Here is a 21898-nt window from a genome sequence, read left to right as displayed (position 1 = left end):
TAACGTTCTGTTCTTGCGATCCCTTAGAATTTGGATGCCAAAAACATACTGAGCTTCTCCCAAATCTTTCATTTGGAACTTAGTCTCTAGCCACTTCTTTATGTCAGTAAGGTATCCTACATCATTCCCAATGAGTAGAATATCATACACATACAACACTAAGAAGGCTACAGTGTTGTTGATGATCTTCTTGTATACACAAGGCTCATAACGTTTTGGTCAAAACCATAAGATTTGATCGTTGTATCGAACCTTATGTTCCAAGATCGAGATGCTTGTTTTTAGTCCATATATGGACCGTTTAAGCTTGCAAACCTTTTGCTCTTGACCTTGTTCTATGAACGCTTCGGGTTGAGACATATAAATACTTTCTTCAAGATTGCCATTCAGAAAAGCAGTCTTGACGTCCATTTGCCATATCTCATAGTCATAATATGTGGCAATGGACAAAAGTATTCTAATAGACTTAAGCATAGCTACAGGGGAGAAGATTTCTTCATAGTCCACCCCTTCCCTTTGGGTGTAGCCTTTTGCCACAAGTCTCGCCTTATAGGTCTGTACCTTTCCTTCGGCGTCTCGTTTTCGCTTGTAGATCCATTTGCACCCTATGAGTTTTACCCCATCAGGTTGATCTACAAGTTCCCAAACGGAATTGAAGTATATTGACTCTATTTCCTGGTCCATTGCTTTGACCCATTTATCCTTGTTAGTATCTTCCATTGCCTTTTTGTAGGTCAATGGATCCTCGACGCCGTCATCAGGTATGACAACTTGAGTTTCAGTTAAACCCACGTAGCGGTCAGGTTGTGACACAATCCTCCCACTACATCGAGGCACCCTCAACACTTGAGGTGAATGTGACTGACGCGATGTGCTGACTTCATCAACAACTCTTGTTGTAGTGCCAGTTTGATCAATAACTCTTGTGTTTGTAGCCTCTTCGGAAATCTCGTTAATTACTACCTTACTCCGTGGTTTATGATCTCGAACATGGCCTTCTTCTAAGAAAGTAGCATTTGTCGATACAAACACTCTGTTTTCTTTATGATCGAAGAAGAGACCACCTCTCGTCTCTTTAGGGTAACCTACGAATGGGCATACTTTTGAACGAGGTTCCAGTTTCTTCGGGTTAGTCATGAGCACATGTGCCGGGCATCCCCAAATGCGAAAGTGACGTAAACTAGGTTTACGACCCTTTCATAGCTCAAAGGGTGTTTCAGAAACACTCTTTGATGGAACTACGTTCAAAATATAAACTGCAGTCTCTACTGCATAACCCCAAAACGAGTTAGGCAACTGAGCATAGCTCATCATTGATCGAACCATGTCCAACAGGGTTCTGTTTCTCCTTTCTGATAAGTGTTTGTTGTGGGTTCTCAATTGATAATTGATTGTGAAATTAAAATGTTGATATTTTTTTTTCATATTAAATTGAAATTAAAAAGAATTAGGTTTAAGGTTGGAGATTGGTGGAGAATTTATTCTTAAAAGATAATTTTACAAAGACAAGAAAAAAGTAGAAAAGGATCCCAAATTAGAATGGGAGGGATCACAATTACGTTTTTTTTAGGAGAGATTAAAAATCCAAATGGATTATAGAATGGGGTTAAAAATCCTTATGTCTTCGAATTATGGAGGAGTGACAAATAATTTGCTTTTAGAAAAGGGGTCAGAAGTCCAAATAAATGTTTCTAGAAAAGGGGTAAAAGCATAATTTCGCATCCTGGGATTAACACTCGAGACCCGCGCAGTTTAGCAAAATGCCGAGTGGTGGGAAAACGGCTCACAAGTCCTAACCTTCATCGGATCGGAATGACCACAGGCGATCACAATTCACCGACTACGTTCGCCGGAAGCGAGAGTATTTCACGGAACTGTAAGCCGACGGACGGCCAGGGAAGAGAAATTTCCGGTCGCCGTCGTCACTGTTAGCCGGCCAAAGCAAAAGCAATCTGTGAAGGAGGTGGAGGAAAGCTCCGGTGCGGAGGAACAAGTCCAGAATCCTCAGTTTCGGGAACTCAAATAGAAGCTCCGTTTTATCAGCCATGGACAAGTACTTGGTTCCTTCCGATTCTACATCACAAAATCCTAAACCGTTGCCGAGGTCATATCTTCAATTGCTTCGCCCCCTTTTTCTGTCTTCCGGATTTGTCAGTTGAATTTCATAGTTTGTTTTCATCAGCAGGAATAGGTGGAAACTAAGCAACGTCGAATTGAATGGGAAGTTTGATCCGAAGTACCGTCAGGACTTGTCCGTGCTTCTAATGCAATCTTATACCGAGGTATACAACTTCGACGTTCTTCTGGCATTTCCTTAATTTTGCAGCTCGGTTTGTTGAATGTTCCCTCCACTCTTGAAGATTATGTAACGGTTGTGCGTCTTTGCTTTTCATTCTCTTAAGGTTGGAGCGTTTCCTCATTTGTATCACATAGACGGCATTTTCTGTCCAACTAGTGTACGTTGTTCACTACTAAATTTTCAGTTTTATTTTTGTTATTGTGTGGTTACTTTCTGTTTAAGCTGAAAATGTAGAGTCTACAGTTGAATCGGATTGCCAATCGAGCTCAGGATCATCTACTGCCATTTAAGAAGTCAGTATTTCTCTATCAAATCATGTTCCAAGCAATGCGATGTGACTTTCTTACTTTCTTCTGCTTTTGGTTCATCGTTTGTTCTTCTATGAAAATTTAGGTAAAACTATGAGTTTTTTCAAAAAGACGAGACAGTTGTGCATTTTTTAAAATTAATTTTTGTATACCTTCTTTGATTACCCAGATTCTGATGCCAATTCTCGCAAGGCTATCATTTTAAAATGAAAGCCATAGGCAAAATAGAAGTGTTTTCTGTTCACATACCTCTTTATAATTTCTTATACATATGTATATACTTATTTTTTCAATGGGAGAAATATTCTTTTTATTTTAGTGTTTACCTCTCCCTCTCACTGGATATCCTCCATGAATTTCATCCCTATCTATCAGCTCTTCCTCCCCATCCCCCTTCGGGAAAGAAAAATTGCTAATTTTCATTCTTTTGTCAGACAAGGCATATCTGCTGTGGACTTTGACAACAAGGTGAATTGTTGGATCATTACCTTCAGATAGTATCTTAGATTCTCAATAATCTCTGACTTTCTATTCTTTGCTCTTTTTCCAAAGCGCCTGTCCCACCCCCATCCACATACTCATATATGGAAATCTATGCCAGGGAATATACTTGGTTTCAGTAACGAAAACAGGTTGTTTAACAGTGCACGACTTTGAAAGTCTTTATTTCCAGACTAATGAAGCAGGTAACTTGTTCTCCGTTTCTATTTGTGTACTTTTTGTTCTAAGCTTTTTGACCAAATGGTAAACATTAATCCCTAAGGTTTGGAAAATAGTTTTAGATGATCGCCAAGCTCAGTTGACTAATAGTTGACTAATGAAATTTTGACATGGCCATTACTTGCTTATTGGACTATGATTATGTGGCAAAATATATAAATTTTATATTGCTCTTTTGTAATTGGAATGTGAGGTGAGGTGACAGCTCCTTCTTTCTCTCTCCTTCGTTCATCAATTGAGCTCAGAGACCATTTAGATTCATTTTCCAAAACTGAAGGTCTAAAGTGTCCCTTTTAAACCTCAAGCACTGGATAGACACCAAAATAAAATCTCATAGACGAAAAGTGTTTTGTCTTATTCTTTTCCTCCTTTCTTTCTTCCTTGGTTTCTCTCATTTTTTTGTGTTCAATGTCCTTTTGATATTTGTAGCCTCCTTCTCTACAAAACTTGCTTTATAACATTGTCATCTTGAATTTGCAACTAGGGTAGGTAGAATCCAAATTTATGAACTCAACTTATACTGCAGGATGATGTCCATTGTTTAACGAATATAAAATTTATTATAATTTTGTAGTTTCTCCTTTATAGTAAAAATTAAAAGGAAAGAAATTTTATTTATCTGGCCAGTGAACATTATCAGGTACTCACATTAGGATCTAAATGTACCTTCCTTCTACTAATAGGGTCGAGTGAAGACGAGATCAAACACTTACTGCACCTTTCCTTAAAGGAACAGCTAGACTTTGTAAGGTGGAATCCTGCCAACCAAGATGAGGTTTTTTGTTCAACTCTTTCCTTGTAATAAAGAGAATACATTGTTACCTCAATACATTGCTGCAAAGTTGTCCAATGAATGTTCAAAATAGCTTTAACGGTTTGTTGTTGTTCTGATGCCATTATGCAAGCTTTTTCCTTGCTTGAAATAATTTTACTCAATTAGACAATTTTTACACAGCTATCAGTTCCTTGAACTTGAAAGAACTTTCTTGAAATGATTGTTTTTATGAAAATTTTGATGGGAAGTCTTATGCTTAAGCTCGAGGTAAGTTTACATATATCACTTAACAATGGAAATTGGCCTTACTAAATTAACATTTTCTGACCATTAATTGGTTTTTTTTTCCTTTACTCCTCCCTATTTATTTGTCCCTTTTTTCTTTTGATACTTAATTCTTATATTTCAGTATGCCTTTCTTTCAGTTTTCCTAGACAACTTCAATTCCTTCAAACACTTAAGAGGGAACATTTTGGCTCCATGTGTGTGTGTGAAACCAAATTTCATCCAGAGAATGAAGCATACAAAAAGAGGGAAGACCCCATATTTTATTGAAGAGTTCAGCGTACAACAAAGGAAGACCGAAAACGGGACCAAAGTATTACATAAAACCTTTTTAATTGACCTCAATAGTAAAAAGAACATCGTTAAAGAAGTAATTAGAAAGAAGAAGCAAGAAAAACCTATGGTCTCGCAAATCTAACACATTTCTTTTGACAATCCTTAATGTTTTTTTTTTTTTTGTCAGAAACAAGTATTTCATTGATGTATGAAATAACCAAAAAGCCATAAAGGCTAATTACAATAAAGCCCACCAATTATAGATTAGGGCTGATATAGAGTAATTGTTGAAGGAGGAGTAATAAAATTTACACCATCCAAGGGCTAAAACAATAACCCTATAAAAAAAACCTCAAATGGGAGAAGTGTGTTGTTGAAAATCCGATTGTTCCTTTCCAACAAAATGCTCCAGATGAAGGCAGAAACAAACTGTTCCCAAAGAAGGTCCTTTTCCTTCCTAAAGGGGTGATCGGTCAGGAGAGAATTTAGGAAGATGGAGGGAGTGTTGTGCTGTACAGTGTGCCAGCCAAAGGTCCCAAGTATTCTGTTCCAAAAGTTGTGAGCGAATTCACAACATATAAAGAGGTGACCTGGTGTTTCAGCATCTTTGTAGCATAGGTGACAACAATTTGGAGAGAGGGCTAGGTGTGGCAATCTTCTTTGCATCTTGTCAAGTGTGTTGATAGCTCCATGGCTAAGCTCCCAACAGAAAATTTTGATCTTCTTGGGGTATTTCCCTTTCCATATTTTGTTGTAGAGAGTCTGTTGGTTTTCTGGGGAGGTTAGAAAGGTGAAAATGGATTTTGTGGTGAAAGCCTTAGATGAGTCAAGGGGCCAAATCCATTTGTCCATTGGTGGGAAAGGTATCAGCTTGTTAAGCTTGGATGACAGGAGCGTCCATTCTTCAAATTCAGAGTCTTTGAGGGGTCTACGGAAGCAATGATCCCAAGAGTTGGTGTCCTTGGATCAAAGGTCAGCTATTTTGGCATCTTTGTCCATAGAGATGGCAATTAGGCTGGGATAGAGAGATGCCAATGATTCTGTTTCAAGCCATTTGTCTTTCCAGAAGCTGACCACACTGTTTTCTCTTGCTTGGCAGATCGCATTGACAATCCTTAAAGTTGTTCTCCTTCTTACCAAGAAACATAGGATTGCATTAATTGCATGAAGCCATTAAACTTTAGTTTCCTTGTATACTGACGCCAAACACTAAGTAAGCTGAATTGAGTTTGGGAAGACAAGAACTTGATTAAAAAACCTGAGACAGCTCTATCCAAAGAGCATGAGAAAAAGGGGCAACCCAAAAACTAATTTATTAGCTGTCTCATCACTAACATTGCATACAGAGCACCGGTTTGTGGAAAGGGCTATATTGGATTTCTTTTATGTAATCATTTAAAGGTGCTAGGAGATTCCAAATTCCAGACCTGGTGATCCAACCTGTTTGATGGTTTAAAGGAACCAATTGCTCGGATAAGATTGGAGCATTCTAATATTCATACTCATTTAAAGGCCTTCTAAACAAAAATCCCAGCAGTCTAAATCCTTATTCCAAACTAATGATGTGTGGAAGTCATATGCATATGTAAAAGTTCCTATAAATTAATTTGGTATTTCTTACTCCAGTGCAACATAATGTCTCCACCGTCTTTTCGAATTTTATTCCCATGAATGCATCTGTTGTTTATTCTAATTCTGATGTTGAATTATTTATTTATCAGTGGATTCTTCCTATATTTGCTGTCTGCTAACTCGTGTTCTCTTCTTAGGTGGTCTGTACATCCATGAAAAGTAAGGAACTAAGAATCTTTGACATTGGTTATATTTCTTCTAAACCAGTCGAAGTAAGTTCTTATTTCACCTTTATTATGGATGCTTCTTAACATAGAAAATACTCATGGGTTTCAATGAATTCTTGGATTCTTATAGCCTTCAATTCCATTGTATAATTGCCAAATCCTCAAGTTTCTCATTTTACAACCGTCTAGCTTTCCATTTTACTAAAAGTGCCAAGTACAAATAATGCAATTTACTTCATGTAAAATAATGTTTTGTTTAATGATCTGTATCTTGTCTATCAGAGACATAACACTTCAAAATGGAGGAACTTGCTTGTGCGAATAGAAAGGTTTCTGGGTGTGAAATAGGGAAACATTGTCCATCTTTATGTTTATGCCCTAGTTTTTTGGAAAATGGCATATCGTTGTAATCATGTTTATGCTTTTAATAAATTAATCGATATTGGTTGTATTCACCATACGATCTTTTTTTTTTCTTTTCACTGTTGAAAATGAATGATAATTTTATTCATTATTCTTGTAGGTGTTGAGGGCAAGACAAAGCATCAACAATTTAGGGACTGATAATCATAAAGGTTTATCTGACATAGCATTTATTTCAGATAATTCAAGGTTGGTCAAACAACTCATTACATTTAATTTGTTAGATCTGCATGGACAATAGGTATACAACTTTTTTTTTTTTGGCAACCGTCTGACCCTACAACATTTGATGTCCAGAAACACATATGAATTACTAATTTCTAAAGTAGGTGGCTATCATGGGGTTTGAATCCATTCCCTCTTAATTTACCCTAGTCCCTTTGGACCAATGAGCCACCCATGATGGTTCAATAGTGTTAGAGTATATATTAGTATATTTTATATTCTTGTATTAATATTAATTTGTCTTTTACGTTCTCCGTATAGGATTAGGTCAACCTTGTATATTTGTCTATATATATAGACTTTAATAATGAGAATACATTGATATTGGATTCTCTCCAACCTTAGTCTCTACATGGTATCAGAGCTCTAGGTTTTGTGCTCATTAGGGTTTTGTGCCCATTAGGGTTTTGATGCACATTAGGGTTTTGTGCCCATTAGGGTTTTGTCCCTTAGGGTTTTTGTTCATTGCTATCCAACACTCACCAGCGCCGCCGCCGCCGCCGCCGACCACCGCCGCTGCCGCCGCCGTTTGCTGATTTGCCAGTTATTTTTCCGATTGCTATTCTTGGGTTTCGTCTCGCCGTCCTTCGCACCTTCGTCGCGGTGCGCTTTCGTGACCGCCAATCGCCTTTACCCCTATGGTTGTCATGGGGAAGCACTTGGGGTTTCTGGTTTCAGAAAACACCTAATCAGATTTGGTTCCAACCGTTTGATTCATCTATTTTGTTTGGTTCGGGTGGTTTGGTCTGGTTCTGTCGTTTTGTTCAAATAAGTTCGCTTGTTTGTTATGGTTGAGAAGAAATCAATCGTAACTTCTGAGGTGATCCCAATGATATCAAAAATCACAGAACACAAGTTGAATGAAGCACGAATAGATTATTTGTCTAACAAGTTGGGCATGATTAACATATATGCACCAACTTGAGGGGGAGTGTTAGAGTATATATTAGTGTATTTTATATTCTTGTATTAATATTAATTTGTCCTTTACCTTCTCCGTATAGGATTAGGTCAATCTTGTATATTTGTCTATATATATAGACTTTAATAATGAGAATACATTGACATTGGATTCTCTCCAACCTTAGTCTCTACAAATAGGTATACAACTATTATAATCTATAATTTTGGAAACAAACAATTTAATAAGAAGATTGATTCATATTTATTTCTATTCATATTGGGTTACTCTTTCCCTTTTCGAATTTTAGGATCAACTATGAACAGTATAAAAAACTAAGTTTTCATTAAGACAGATGAATGAATACAAAGAAATAAGTTTACTACAAAAGTAGCCTATACAAAGAAACCAAATTTGAGATTACATAAGGGGGGCTTCAATTGTTGAGAATAAGAGACCTAGATAGTTACAAAACTTTAGAAACAAACGTTCAAAAGGGACATCAAACCTAGTGATAGACCACACTTCCTCTAAAGACTCTCAACTCCTCTGAAAACTCCTTAGAGACAAAACAGAGCATTTTTAATCATAGACCTAGTAGATGATGGCTAATTTGGATCATACCAAATGAAGCAGAGATTGGCAATAGCTGATTCGAATGATGATAAATGGAGTAGAGAAAGTAAATTATGAGTAGGTCGTTGATGGAGTGAGGAAGAGAAACAACGCAATTGGTCAATTTTTATACCTAAAGAGGCTTTATTTTTTTCTATTTGATTCAACCATATCGGTTTCATACAAATAGCCACTAATGTAAAAAGTACATGAGGGGTACAAGAGAAAAAAAGGTAATAAAACAACTTTACATATTACAGAAAAGGAATGTGCTAAAGACTAAAAAATGGGCCTAAATTATTTGTTGGAATAGATATATGGATTGACCTTTACTTAAATTTGGGGCCTCCAGAAACTTGATTTCTGGTCTTCTTTCAGTGGACATCTCTGATGGACCAATCAAGTTGAAAATTTGAAGTGTTCAAACAAAAGCCTTCAATATGGCAGAGTTTTTCCTAATGGAATATCAAATACATGTGTCAGTGACATTGTGGTATATTATTGGTTATCGATAATGCTAACTGTTGATTTCCTCTAAACACCAAAACTTTTTTATGTTTTTACACTTAAGATAAGTCATCACTATTTTTATTTTTAGAAAAAAATGATGATGATGTTCTTGTATTACATGAACATTTGGCAGGTTACTTGCGTCTGATACATGTGGTGGAATCAATATGTGGGACAGAAGAATTGGAACACTTCCATGTCTTGAGCTTACCAGTAATTCGTGCAGCACCCTTAACAGAATCCAGCTGAATGTTGAAAATCAGGTTCTTGATGTTGGACGTACATGTACATGACTTTGTTCCTCATGAATCATGTTCTTTCATTTTCTGCATTACATTTCTCACAGTTTTGAGAACTTTGGTTCCATCTTTTGAAACATGGATATCTTGGTATAGATTATCTTTGGTTCTGGTAAGCATGGAATTATCTATATTTGGGATCTTCGTGGAGGGAGAACATCTGGTGCCTTTCAAAATCATAAAGAGGTAACAGAACTAATAGATCTTACAAAAGGAAGAAACGGTAATAGAACTAATAATGTTGATGCCATTGATGAAAGGGTTAAGTCGATACATTTTTCCTTTTTTTTTTGCTAGGAAGAAAATCTCATTTGTTCTAAGGTTGTTTTCATTTTGTTCCCCTCATTTTGATTTAGTCAGAGCAATTCTCACACTTTTTTTGTCATATTTAACCAAATCTTTCAAAAAAAAAAAAAATTTTTTTTGATAATGAGTTGGTGGATTTTAGATTTCATTTTCTGTTGAAAATGAATTCATCCTATTCGTCAATAATATTGCTGTACATATAGGAGTTTTAGATGATGCGTGTTACGGATGAATAAACTACCACTCAACTCAAAATCTTAAGATTTAATTCATTTATAAGATATCTAACACTCCCCCTCACTTGTGGGCTTGAATAATTTCACAAAGCCCAACAAGTGGAAATCATTATAAATGGGGAAGAAACAACAATGCAGGGGTTTGAACAAATGACCTCTCGCTCTGATATCATGTTAAGGATGAATAAACTACCACTCAACCCAAAAACTTAAGCTGATGGGTTAAGTAAATTTAAATCATTTATAGGATATCTAACGATGTGAAATCACTTATTGTTGTCAAATAGGATAAATATTCATTTTGTTCCCGGGGCCCTTAGGCTGTTCTTCTCCACCCTTTTTGGTTCATGTACTATTGTTCTGTTTCTTATAAAAAAAATAATTATATAACTTTATGAGTTAGCACGCTTTTTCTCTTGCAAACTAGTTGACTACATGTTACATGTGGGGCTGGATGCCGTAGTTGTCCATATATATGTTGCACATCCAAAAGGCAATCAGAGTGCAATTTTTGTAAGCAGAAACGTTATTCTTGTTTCTACTTTGCTTTTAAATGACCATGCAGGATGAATAAATCTGCCTAAAGCGGCTTATACCTATGCAATTAAGTTATGGTTCCTTGGCTAAACCTTTTTCTCTATATGTTCCTTTCTATTTTTCTCTCTTACGTGCTGAAAAAAAAGTTTGTTGCATCGGATGACTATCACTCTTAGATGCCAATAATAATAGTAATATATTCTGAGTAGAAGACCTGGGTCAACAATTTAGTTGCCCGTTGACCTGTTGGTCAGATGGTTGATCAATTTTGCTAATTCTGGCTAAGGTTACATAGAAATTTAACACTCATCATAACCTGCCAATGACAAGTTTCGGCATAATGTTATTTTTATTTCTGTAGTTGTTTGTCTTCAGTAGATTCTATATTGAAGTATCAGATTATTGCATTTTGCATGCATTTATTGAAGCATTTTCACGCAGGTGTGCCATCCTCCTCTAAAATCATTGAAGTTAGCCTCAATGATAGAGAAAATTGGGACTCTGAAGGTACTGAGAATATTTTACTATCATATATTCCTGTTGGCTGTTGCTGGTCTCCAGCAATGAGATTGTTGAAAATGAATTTCCTTACATTTTGATAGTCAGAGGAGCCTCCAACTTATTACATGATTTAATTCTGTGTTTTCTACTATATTACATCATTTTCCCAATAGAAGTTTCATTTAAGAAATAGAAAGTAAACCTCTTTCCCTGCTTGTTTGGGGGTGTTTCTTAAGAAGTCTTCTATTGGGATAGTAGTCAATATATAATTAAGTTACGTGGTGGCATTCTATTAGTTAGGTTGGTGGCCATAAGCATAGCTTCATTCCAAAATCATTGAGGTGTGTAGGTGAAGATCATAAGTGGCCCGACTATGGCAATGAGGTGTCTACCAATCCTGTTTTGTTGAATTGTGTCACTAAAAGAACTTTGTGCACAATCCCCTTCTCTCTTAGGTAGCAGATAACTTGTTATTAAAATGTCTCTACCATTGTGTGAAGGTTTTGTATGCTCGTGTTGTACGTTTCTTCAAATGTCAAAAAATATATATTTTTATAGCATTTAAATTTTACATATGAAAATTGTGATAAGGTTTACTTCACCGGTTGAAATTTGCAGTGAGAATGATTATATTGTTTTGAACGGACTTTAATATTAATTTTAAGTAGTATAAGTTGCAATTAAATGATAAATTATTTTGTTCTACATGCATTTTAAGACTAAATTTCCATCTGTGGTTTACTGTGAGGCCCCCTGTTGTTAATATGTATGTTAGGAAGGGTAAAGAGGTAAATTCCTAGTTCCTAGTTATTGGGTATATTTTGTATGGGTTTCAGTACTTATACTTTTGGGGCAAGTTAGGCAGGGTATCTTTTGTGTATTGTGTGGAAGGTTTGTGTTAGTGAAGGAGAGGTCAAACCCTCTCGATAGGTTGGGCACCCTGTAATCTCGTGGAACTATAGTTCTCACTTTTGAATATCAGTCTTGTAAGGAAATGCCTTACATTTACTTTTGTCAATCTGGCATCACAATGTAGGAGCAAGCAAATATCATTCCAAAGGAAATACACTCTATTGACCTCAACCCAGCTTGTCCTTATCAGTTGGCCTTCCATCTTGATGACGGTTGGTATGTTGGGAAAAGAAACTTTCATATTCCCTCCCCAAGTATTGAATTTATCCATTGTGAACCATTTTTCACGTGATGTTGATAGGAAAATTAGTCAATTGGATCGGCATTTCATTTACACTGTTGTGTGCTTAAGTATCATTCTTATTTCGAGCTCATGGATGCGGTCAATAGTTTATTTTAGCTGAAGCATGGTTAAAAGATATCCCTTTTCTAACCATAAAAACACTATCATGGCTTCCAGCTACCATCTTCAGTTACTAGGAAGCATTATTGACCTGCCCTCTCCATTCACACGATCGGATAATATTTCAACTCTATTAGCAGTAGGAATTTCTCGGCCATGCTTTCTCTACTTAATCAAATGGTTATGCATCTGTCACTGTTATTATTGATTTTCAAGAGCATGAATCATCACAAGTAATAAAATAATGAATAAAGTCATCCCACTGAGATTTCAGTTTATTAATAATTACCATACAAATCAAATCATGATCTGTTTGATTTATCTGTTTTATGGCAATAAAAAAGAGAACAATTTAGAAAGGAAGGAAAATCTCTGAAGAAAAGCCTAGGATTTACGAAGACTATCCTTTACGGTTGTCAACAAATTCATTTAATTGATTTTTTAGCCATCTTTCATCCTTAGAGTAGATCTCTGATCATTCAATAGTGGCCAGTTGTTCACAAGCATTGAGAACAAAAAGAATAACTGAACCGTACAGGAATAATCTTCAATTAATTAAAGAGAAATACGGAGGATTTCATAGCTTATGCTTCTCAGCTTAAAAGAGAAATCTAGAGAATAATTTAATCAAAATCTATTAACCATAGTATTGAACACCAAAAGATAGGGAAATAAAAGAGAGGAGATAACTTTGATAAGTTCTGGAGTTATCTAATGTTTGGTGTCTGTTTGGTGTCACCTCCTCTCTAATCTCACAAAACTTAATATAAAATGTTGTGTGATGAGGGCTTGCAATGCATTTGGTCTGGTGCCTAAGCGCTAAGTGATATAGCACGTAGGCACTGCATTAAAATAATGAATAAAATCTTTGCTCTCTAATGGCACAAAAACCCTAGGTTAGGGGCAGGAGTGCCTTGACTAATTAGTCAAGCTTAATGAAAAAAAAAACTTTTCATGTCTGGTCAATCGGTCTAGGTCTCGGTTGGCACTGAACTTTCCTTCCCCCAACGGGCAACAACACTGGGAGGAAGACGATTAGGATCTGTTCTTTTTGTTTGGAGCATAACATTTTAGGTGCTCTTAACTCTAGGCTCAAGTTTAATGGCTTAGAATCCTTCTCTTGAGCTTGATATTTCTATATTTTAGTGTTCAAACTACTTGAGTCACCATTTAACTATTTTCCTAGCTAAATTTAGAATAGTATGTATCTATTTGAGGAGTATACAACTCATCTACATTCCCACTAATTGTCAAACTTGCACACCTACCCCAACCGCCCAACATTTCAGACTACTATTGCAGAAATCTCCCTCTCATATGTATGGTATGTTTGTATGTTGGGCTCGGTGCTACCTAGATTGGCAAATGGATTTTGTGAAAATTAGTTGAGGACTTCGCCCTTTCTTCGGAATTATATTTTTATTAGTAATCTATTAAAACCTATAAAAGTACCCACAAACTTTAACTTTTAGGTTATAATTTTTAATCATTTAATATATTCTCAGCACTTTCTCTTACATGTGAACTCAGATAATAATTTCGACTCACATCTACCACGTGATTAATAAGAGTTTGAAGGAAATAACATTACAAACATTTGAACTCTAGATCTTTAACTGCTTTGATACTCTGTGAAATATGTCTACACGCATAAGATTAAACTATTAGTTTAGGATAAACTTTTCCATTTAATATGTTCTCAAAAGACTGTCCAGGATTATAATTTTCCTATGATTCTACAATGTAGGTCAGGTATTTTGGATGTATATAATTTTCAGGTCACACACATTCATTGCCCACCACCAGCTTGGTTGTAAGTAAACTTAAACTTACGTAAAATTGAAGATATTCATTATGTGAGGAATCAGATACTTTTCTAAATCATTCTTTTTGTTCGGTAAGAGCAGAAATGATTCCAACATGTCCTCAGATCAATTGTTTTTGAGGAAACCATCATGGCTGCCTACAGATTCTGTAAGTTTCCTTAACCTGTGCTTCTATTTTGTTTCATCACTTTTTGACACAGTAGCAACCCAGTGTTATATAGGAATATTTGCACGACCAGAATTGTTCTGTCAAAATCTTCAATCATACAGCACAACAACAATATGTGGTGGTCAGTTTTTCTGGGTAGCCTTTTCTTCTTCTGTTTGTTTTGTTAGCAACTTGAATAATTTTCATATACTCGTGTATTGGGTTTTATTGAAATTTGAAAATAGTCCTAATATTTTAGGTTGTAGATCAAGTAAAGAAATCTCTAAGCTGTGCAGTTAAAGTCAACTGCAAACTGTAGGAAATTTCTTGTGTGCAAGTTTTGATGCAGGAATTTCGTACATGCAAATTGCAATGCAGGAATTCTCATACACGTGATTTTTTACTTCGTACAAATTCTCTTTGTTGGGCTGTGTTTTTGTATACCCTTATGAATTTTTTCATCTTCCTCAATGAAAGTTCTATTTCTCATAAAAAAGTTTTATTATTGATTAAAGGTAAGTTAAAAGCACATCAACATCACATAAGCCCTATTCTGTATAATTAATAACTTTTGTCACAATTAGCAAGAAGATAGTGAATGATTGAGACTATTGTGGATGCCAAAATATGAAATAATAAAGAGGAAATTAACATTGCACTTCTGTAAGTGCTTTAGTGTCCAACTTACATCAATGCGGTCATGCCCATAGGTTAAAGTTAAACAAAATAGAAGTACTTGCTATTTTCAATGTTGCTATATGATGTAACTTCCTCTTCTTGGATATCTCTTATATCAGTCTCTCGTGTTCTTTTATAGCAACATGTTTGAAGCCCCTTCTCTGTATTGGCATAGTCTCCTCCGAAAGAGCATTCCCTTCCTCTTGCTCCAAGAGAGGGTAGAGCATAAGAGGAAGGAAAAAAAAAATTTCTTTAAGCCCAAGATTACTGCAAACTATTCCTCTTTACAAGTTAACCCACATGAGGCAGGGAGGAGAGGAAATTAATAATCGAACCAAAGGACTAACTAAGCCTATTTCTAAATAGGGATAAGCACCAAAAGGAAAGAACAATTTGGGAAAAGCAACGGAAGAGAAGGGCTGCAAGCTTTAGCAGTGGGCTATTATATTAGAGGCTGTGTTAGAAATAATAGTAGTAATATAATATAAAAGGAAGACCAAGGAAAATGAAGGATCTTTGCACAGGTCCTATACAAACAAAAATGACTGTGTAAGCAACTGAAAGCTATTAGTCCCACATAATCTGTTAATTTCTGGTTCATGGGGAAGATGAAAGATTTTTTCAGTTTAGTAAATGTTAAGCTTGGAAGTTACATAGTACAGTAACGTACTTTGATTATGTGTACCTGTAGCATGTGCAGCTGGTCTTAATTTCATTTCAGTTCGAGTTTCTTACAACTTTTTAGCTTTGCAATGATGTACTATTGCGCAGATTTTTGCAGTCGGATCTTCTTCTGATGAAGGTATTCATCTTTTGGATTTTCATCCTGACTCCCGCTCTCCCAGCCATGTGGACTACAAGTAAGAAATTTAATGTGCAAAGTTTTAGGTAGCCGTAGGTTCTGTAAGAACACAATATGAGATATGCAGTTATAGATACTAATAGTTGGGAAGAAAAAAACAATGATATGGCAACACAAGTAAATTGAGCCTCCAATAGTCTATGATTTTGAATTTGTTAAAGAGTAATATTTTATGGAGAAGAGATTGATATTCTTATCTGCTGTCTATTGTATCTTTTCGTGCTCCAGTGATGATTTAATTAGTGCTGGAGGAGAAAACAAAAAACGACAAAACAGATTTGTTAAATTGTCTGAAGGAGTTACTTCTTGTGCTGCTCACCCCCTCAATGGCACCATTATAGCCGGAACAAAGGTAGTATTTTGTGAAGAACTTTAATGTGTTGTGTGTTTATAAATCTTTCATGATTTGATCGCATGAACATTTCTCCAAGCATAATACTTGTTAGTAACAATAACATATAGCACATACTTATTTTAGTGTAATGTATGAAAAATTTTGTGGTTTGTAAGTACATCCTGGAGATTATGGTGGAGTCTTTCTCAATGATATTCGCACAGTTCCCGTAATTATATTCTCTGAAAACTGTGCCTGCCCCAATCTTAAAACTGATCCTATAGAGTTAAATCAAGTTTCACTTAATTTCTTTGGTTGGGAAAATAAGTCTTGCTGACCCATATTATGTTAGGACACTCTTCATTCTCTGTGAGAGTACTTTGGAAAATAGTGGGGGTATTATGGTAATTAGGTAGGAATAAGTTGGATATAAATAGAGGTAGTAGGAAGAGAAGGGGGCATCTTTTGGGAAATAGTTTAAGGTGAAGAACTTAGCACAGTTCTTGGGAGATATATAGCCCTCTTGAAAGTCTATTAATATTGTAGCGTAATTTGATATTGTAATATAGTTTATCTTGTTACTTTCCCGTGATCGGGAACCTAACATTCTCATTTTCTTAATTTCTGTTGTGCCTACTATTTATTGCATAATACCTTCTCTTCTCAATCCTCCTTTTTTCTTTTTACTTCCATTTACGGTTCACTAGAATGGCAATTCATATTTCCTCGTTTAGTGACCCAATTAATACCATCTCATATGATGTAGCCTTAAAACAATCGAAACTAGTGATATTGCTATATGTTTTTCTTTTTGAAATATTGTTCACTATTTATTAGCTGCCTGCTCACCTTTTGTTTAATGAAATCCTAACTTTTGGGGGAGGTGGGTTTCAGAATTCATCTTTGATCATGATTTCCCAGAAGAAGCAATCAATTTAGAAGCAGAGATTGATTAAACAAATTCCCAGCTCCTATTTGAACCCAAAATGTGAGCTATTGAGTTTGGCGGAGAATACAAATATTTGGAACTCCAAGGGCAATTGAAAAATGCCTTCAGAACTCGGGTGAGTCCCCTTCCAGAATCCATGTAAATAGATTTTATTTACACTTTATCATGACAAATTATTCTGTTTTAGCTTATTGTTTATTGTTTTTTCTTTTCTCTTATATTTTGTCGATTGCGATACTATAGAAATTTAGTATCCTACTGCATATCAACATTTATGGAGTTCCATCTCAAAACCAATTGACAATTTTGATCGGATCCTATTTTTGGACCAAATGTTCGTCGATGAGAGGATTAGCCCAGGTGTATTATAAACTTATGTAAGGTCTCTTCTTTTATCAATATGGGATCCTTAACCGTACCTATTTTTTTTTTCAATTAAGATTTACCATAGTAAGGCGAGTATCAAATCAGTTGATAACAACTACTTATCTACTGAGTTATACTTTAATTAGTACATACATACTATGCTGGAAAAGGGCTAATATGAAACTAATTCGAAAATGTTAAGTTGTGAATTAGGAAGGTGTATCTTGATCGAGTTGAGAGAGGGATATAAACATTATATTGAGTACTAAATTGAGTAATGGGATACAAGAACTTTATCATATTTTAGACAAATTTATCTAATATTAACTCTTGGATTAGGATCAATATTTGCAAGACTCCTGCACTTGCGGTTTTTTCTTTTTCAATGAAAATTTGAACTCACAACTTAGTTCAAACTTTTGACTTGAGGTATATGTCTTAACCAATTGAACTATTATTAAGTTAACCATCTTGACAAGTTAAACTTAAATAAATTAGGTTCACTATACATGATTTATCGTTTGATTGATTCATGGCTTTTTTCTTTTTAGCATGTTTAAGGATGATGAACCTACAATCTTTTGGTTGAAAGTATATGTTTTAACTAATTATTTTTTAGTACAACAAACAAGAGATGAGAGATTAACCTCTGATCTTAAAATACTACTAAATGCCTTGACCAATTTGAGCGCAGCATGATTCACATGGTTTTGGCAAAAAAAATGTGGTGGTGTGAATTTTCTACCACATGATTTATCAATGTTTATTCACAAATCATATTTAAGAAGCACAATTATGGACAAGGTAAAAATTATTATTGATTTCTCACATTTAATTTGTGCTAAAAAATAATAGAAATAACTCAGATCTGTAGGCAATTCCTAGAAAGATATCTTGTCCATTAAAAATCTAATAACTCAAAAAAACCCACTCAACGCAACCTAATCAAACAGTAAACATACATTCATAATTTGATTCTACTTTAAATGAATTATTCGAAACTTTATATGTTTAGTTACAATTCTATTGAAAGTTGTTAAATAAACAATCAGTTTGATCTATTTAACCTGATCTTCTAAAAACATCTCAGCCTTAAATAATATATGTTTGGCTCCAAACAAAAATAAAAACGTAGAGAATTTCTTAAGATTTTGATTAGACTAAAATGAGGCAAATTTGCAAATGTAACCTAAAAAAGTTTTCAATTTGGACAAAACATTTTTAACCCACTTAAAGCATTTAAGAAATGTCAAGTTAGATAAAAAGATTATTATGCTACTTTTAATTTTCTTTTTTATTTTACCAAATCGAACAAGTGGTCAAGGCATCTATCTTTGACCAAAAGGTCATGAGTTCGAACTCCTACCCCACAAGTTGTACTAAAAGATAATAATTCTCCTTTTTATTTTGTTTCTCTTCTACTTCTTCTACCCTCGCTTTTTATTTCCACTTTTTTTCAATTTCAAAAATTGAAGAGATTCATTGCTGGAAAAAAAAACGAAAGGCAACAATATTTTGACGAGCCAAACAACCAATAGAGGATTGAGATCAATTAGTTTTAATCTCAAATGATTTTTTTTTCTTCTTTATTTGGGTTAGATGGAATTAAAATTGGCATGAATGTGGCCGAGAATGCATAAATCTCAACCCCTTATTTTTTAAAATTGGGTTCGTTGAATCTAGATGACTATAAATCTTTTTTTATTTTTTTTAGTACAACATGTAGGGGTGGGGTATCGAATTCACAATCTCATGGTTGGAGGTATATGTCAATTACCATTGAGCTATGCTCGCTTTGGCTAAATGAGTATAGATCTTGAGCATGGATTCATTCAAAGAAAATTGCATTGCCTGAGTTACCATTGGTTCAAGGACAGTTTCCATAACTAGGGGATGACTTCCAAGTGAAATAAAATTTGTAATACATGTTACGTGGGAATTTTTAAAGTGAAATCTTTCTCGAAGTGTTGGCTTAGAATGCATCCTACCATCCTTAAGAGCTTGGTTCTGATTCTCTTCTAGATATAAATCTCAGGCCCGTTTACTTATCCGCAGTCGTAATGGAAATAAATCGGAATCAGAATGTTATTCTTTTGATGTTGTTTACCAGAAATTTTTTGAAATCGTAATCAGAATTCATTTATGTTGTTTACTAAAACTGTAATTGGAATCGAATATATAACAATTACTAGTAGGGAAATTGTATTGGGTAGCTAAACTTTTATACATATTTACAAAAATATCAACCACTTTTGTATTTTGCAAATATGGCAAAATATTTAAATTTTTATTTTCGGAATTTTTATTATTCCAGTTTTACCCTTATGATATCTAATATACACCCGATGTATATCTGATATAAGCCTAATGGGTGTATATCTGATATACACTCGATGGATGTATATCTGATATCGTCCGATATATCTTTGATATACTTCCAATCTACATCTGATGTAGATCAAGTATATATCAGTGCTATATCAATGGTATATCAATGCTACAAGGGTAAAATTGTTATTTTATTATTGGACCTCCGTTTTTTCTAAAAATTTTGCTATATTTGCAAATCTAAAATGTAGATGTTAAATTCTTTATTTCCTTAAATTTTTTTGCCATATTTATAACTGTCCCTTACTAATATCACTTTCTTCATTTTTTAGCTAATTACAAATATTGTGCTAATCGTTTTTAGTTACGATAATAATAAATTTAAATTTAACTTATTACTATATTATTGATGGTAAAAATTTGTTATTATAACAATTTATTTAATTATTATTAAATAATTAAAATAAAATTAGATCTAATAAAATACTTTTTTATTAGAGCAACCCTAATTTAATATAACATATTATTAAATTTTATTATTCTAATATTAAAAAAATAATTTCTATTTTAAAAATATATTATATTAATTAATATAAATTTATAATATTATATAATAAAATCACATCAACCAATAAAAATTGGAGTATAAATGAAGAAGAAATTATAAAAATATAAAAAAAACTAATTAAAATAGATGAGAGAAAAATGGTAAAAAATGTAAAGTAATTATAATAAATACGTTGAACCCACAAAATAAGGAATGAAAATAGGATTAATGAGTTATAAGAGTAATTGTATTATACTTAGATTACAAAATTTGAGATAGATCCACCATTTAATTTTCATTCCTAGAATTTGCGGGAAAGTAAATGGAGTCTCAATTTTGTGCTAGTTTTTCATTTAAATATTCATTTTTAAATAAAGAAAAAAATTCCAAAAAACATCTACTCCGAATCCGAATCAAACTTGGGAGAAGACACATATTCAAAGCACCAGGGTGAATATTATTACAAATTATATCACAATATATAAAAAAAGTTAACCTTGCTCGTAATGAGGACGATCATAAATCAAGTGTCAATTACCACTTAACTAGTAAATATTAACTTTATACTCACTGCTCTTAAATGTAAGAGAATGTAAAATTATAAAATAATGAATTATCAAATTTTCAATCACTCTAAAAGACATGCTAAGTAACCAAAGGATTTTCCCTTTTAAACCCTAAGAAACTCTGCTCACTGATTTCAATCTAGAGTTCTTCTAAATTGTTTTTTTAACCTATTTTATTATTTGACCCACAAAAAGTTTTAGTTTGTTCAAATAATCTATCCCTTAAAAATTATTTTTTCTAATCCATTTTATTATTTTAATTAGTTAAAAAGAATTGAAATTACATTTATACCCTTATGATAAATTAAGAGATGTGGAAGTACAAAACATTCTTTGTTTTGTTTCTATTTCTTCCCATTTTTCTTTTTACTTTCTTTCAAATTTCTTGAGTTATTTATAACAATGAATCATTCTTTAAAATAGAAATTGTATGGTTAAGTTGAAATTAAAATATAAATAAATCTCGAATCTCAATCCATATTGCATAAATTTGGATCCCTTGATTTTCTTTTTTTTTTTTTTATTTGGGGTTGTTGAAATTAAATGGCCGCAAATATCAGCCTTTAATCTCACCTCATAAATCTCCCTCAAAATTCATAAATCTCACTATACTTATAAAAATACTACACTGCTGGATGGCTTCGTAAGCATCTCACTATTAATACTTAAATCTTGGGGTTGAATCTCACTGAAATTGCATAATCTCAGTTATGGAATTTATGCAATCTTGGCTCTCGATTTTATTATTATTTTTAATATAAGTTCACTGAAATTAAATGGGCATAAATATTGGGCTTGAATTTCGATAAAATTGCATTCGATTGGGATTCATATAATCTTGGCCCTCAATTTTATTATTATTTTTTAATTTGGTTTTGTTGAAATTAAATGGACATAAATCTCAACTAGAATTCATGCCATCTCAAATCACTAATTTTGTTTAGGGATATATATATATATAGAT

The 21898-nt window shown here is 33.9% G+C and overlaps 1 protein-coding gene across 12 annotated transcripts; it reads left to right on the top strand.

Moving 5' to 3' along the window:
* The first annotated feature begins 1720 nt into the window (after nt 1-1720).
* LOC111021413 (Transducin/WD40 repeat-like superfamily protein) lies at nt 1721-17608 on the top strand. 12 transcript variants are annotated; one of them, XR_015791416.1, is made up of 20 exons: nt 1724-2104; nt 2183-2282; nt 2403-2456; nt 2534-2592; nt 3042-3075; nt 3209-3293; nt 4011-4102; nt 6433-6507; nt 6986-7074; nt 9267-9399; nt 9532-9621; nt 10956-11021; nt 12052-12143; nt 14078-14143; nt 14238-14304; nt 14368-14460; nt 15754-15842; nt 16073-16196; nt 17073-17242; nt 17371-17608. XR_015791416.1 is itself a non-coding variant. In XM_088125023.1 (19 exons), exons 1-19 carry the CDS (start codon nt 2046-2048, stop codon nt 17115-17117), a joined length of 1488 nt encoding a protein of 495 aa, XP_087981149.1. In that variant the 5' UTR covers nt 1724-2045; the 3' UTR covers nt 17118-17608. The 12 variants fall into 12 exon arrangements, 9 of the variants coding, with proteins under 9 accessions (XP_087981150.1, XP_087981149.1, XP_087981145.1 ...); XR_015791417.1 differs by lacking the exon at nt 17371-17608 and having other exon boundaries at nt 1721-2104; nt 14378-14460; nt 17073-17097; XM_088125023.1 differs by having other exon boundaries at nt 14378-14446; nt 17073-17608.
* Nucleotides 17609-21898: the final 4290 nt, after the last annotated feature.

The sequence above is a fragment of the Momordica charantia genome (assembly GCF_013281855.1).
Source record: "Momordica charantia cultivar OHB3-1 chromosome 6 unlocalized genomic scaffold, Mcharantia_2.0 BLBB01000006.1, whole genome shotgun sequence".
Lineage (NCBI taxonomy): Eukaryota > Viridiplantae > Streptophyta > Magnoliopsida > Cucurbitales > Cucurbitaceae > Momordica > Momordica charantia.
Note: the sequence above shows the minus strand (reverse complement) of the source record. Positions and strands in the feature narration are given on the sequence as shown.

Bases quoted from the DNA above. Each gene is read 5' to 3' on its own strand.
- LOC111021413 (XM_088125019.1), top strand. From the start codon at position 2,046: ATGGACAAGTACTTGGTTCCTTCCGATTCTACATCACAAAATCCTAAA. The intron at 6,508-6,985 runs GTAAGTTCTTAT...TTATTCTTGTAG, and splicing joins TTTCTTCTAAACCAGTCGAA to GTGTTGAGGGCAAGACAAAG. The intron at 14,144-14,237 runs GTAAGTAAACTT...CGGTAAGAGCAG, and splicing joins TGCCCACCACCAGCTTGGTT to AAATGATTCCAACATGTCCT.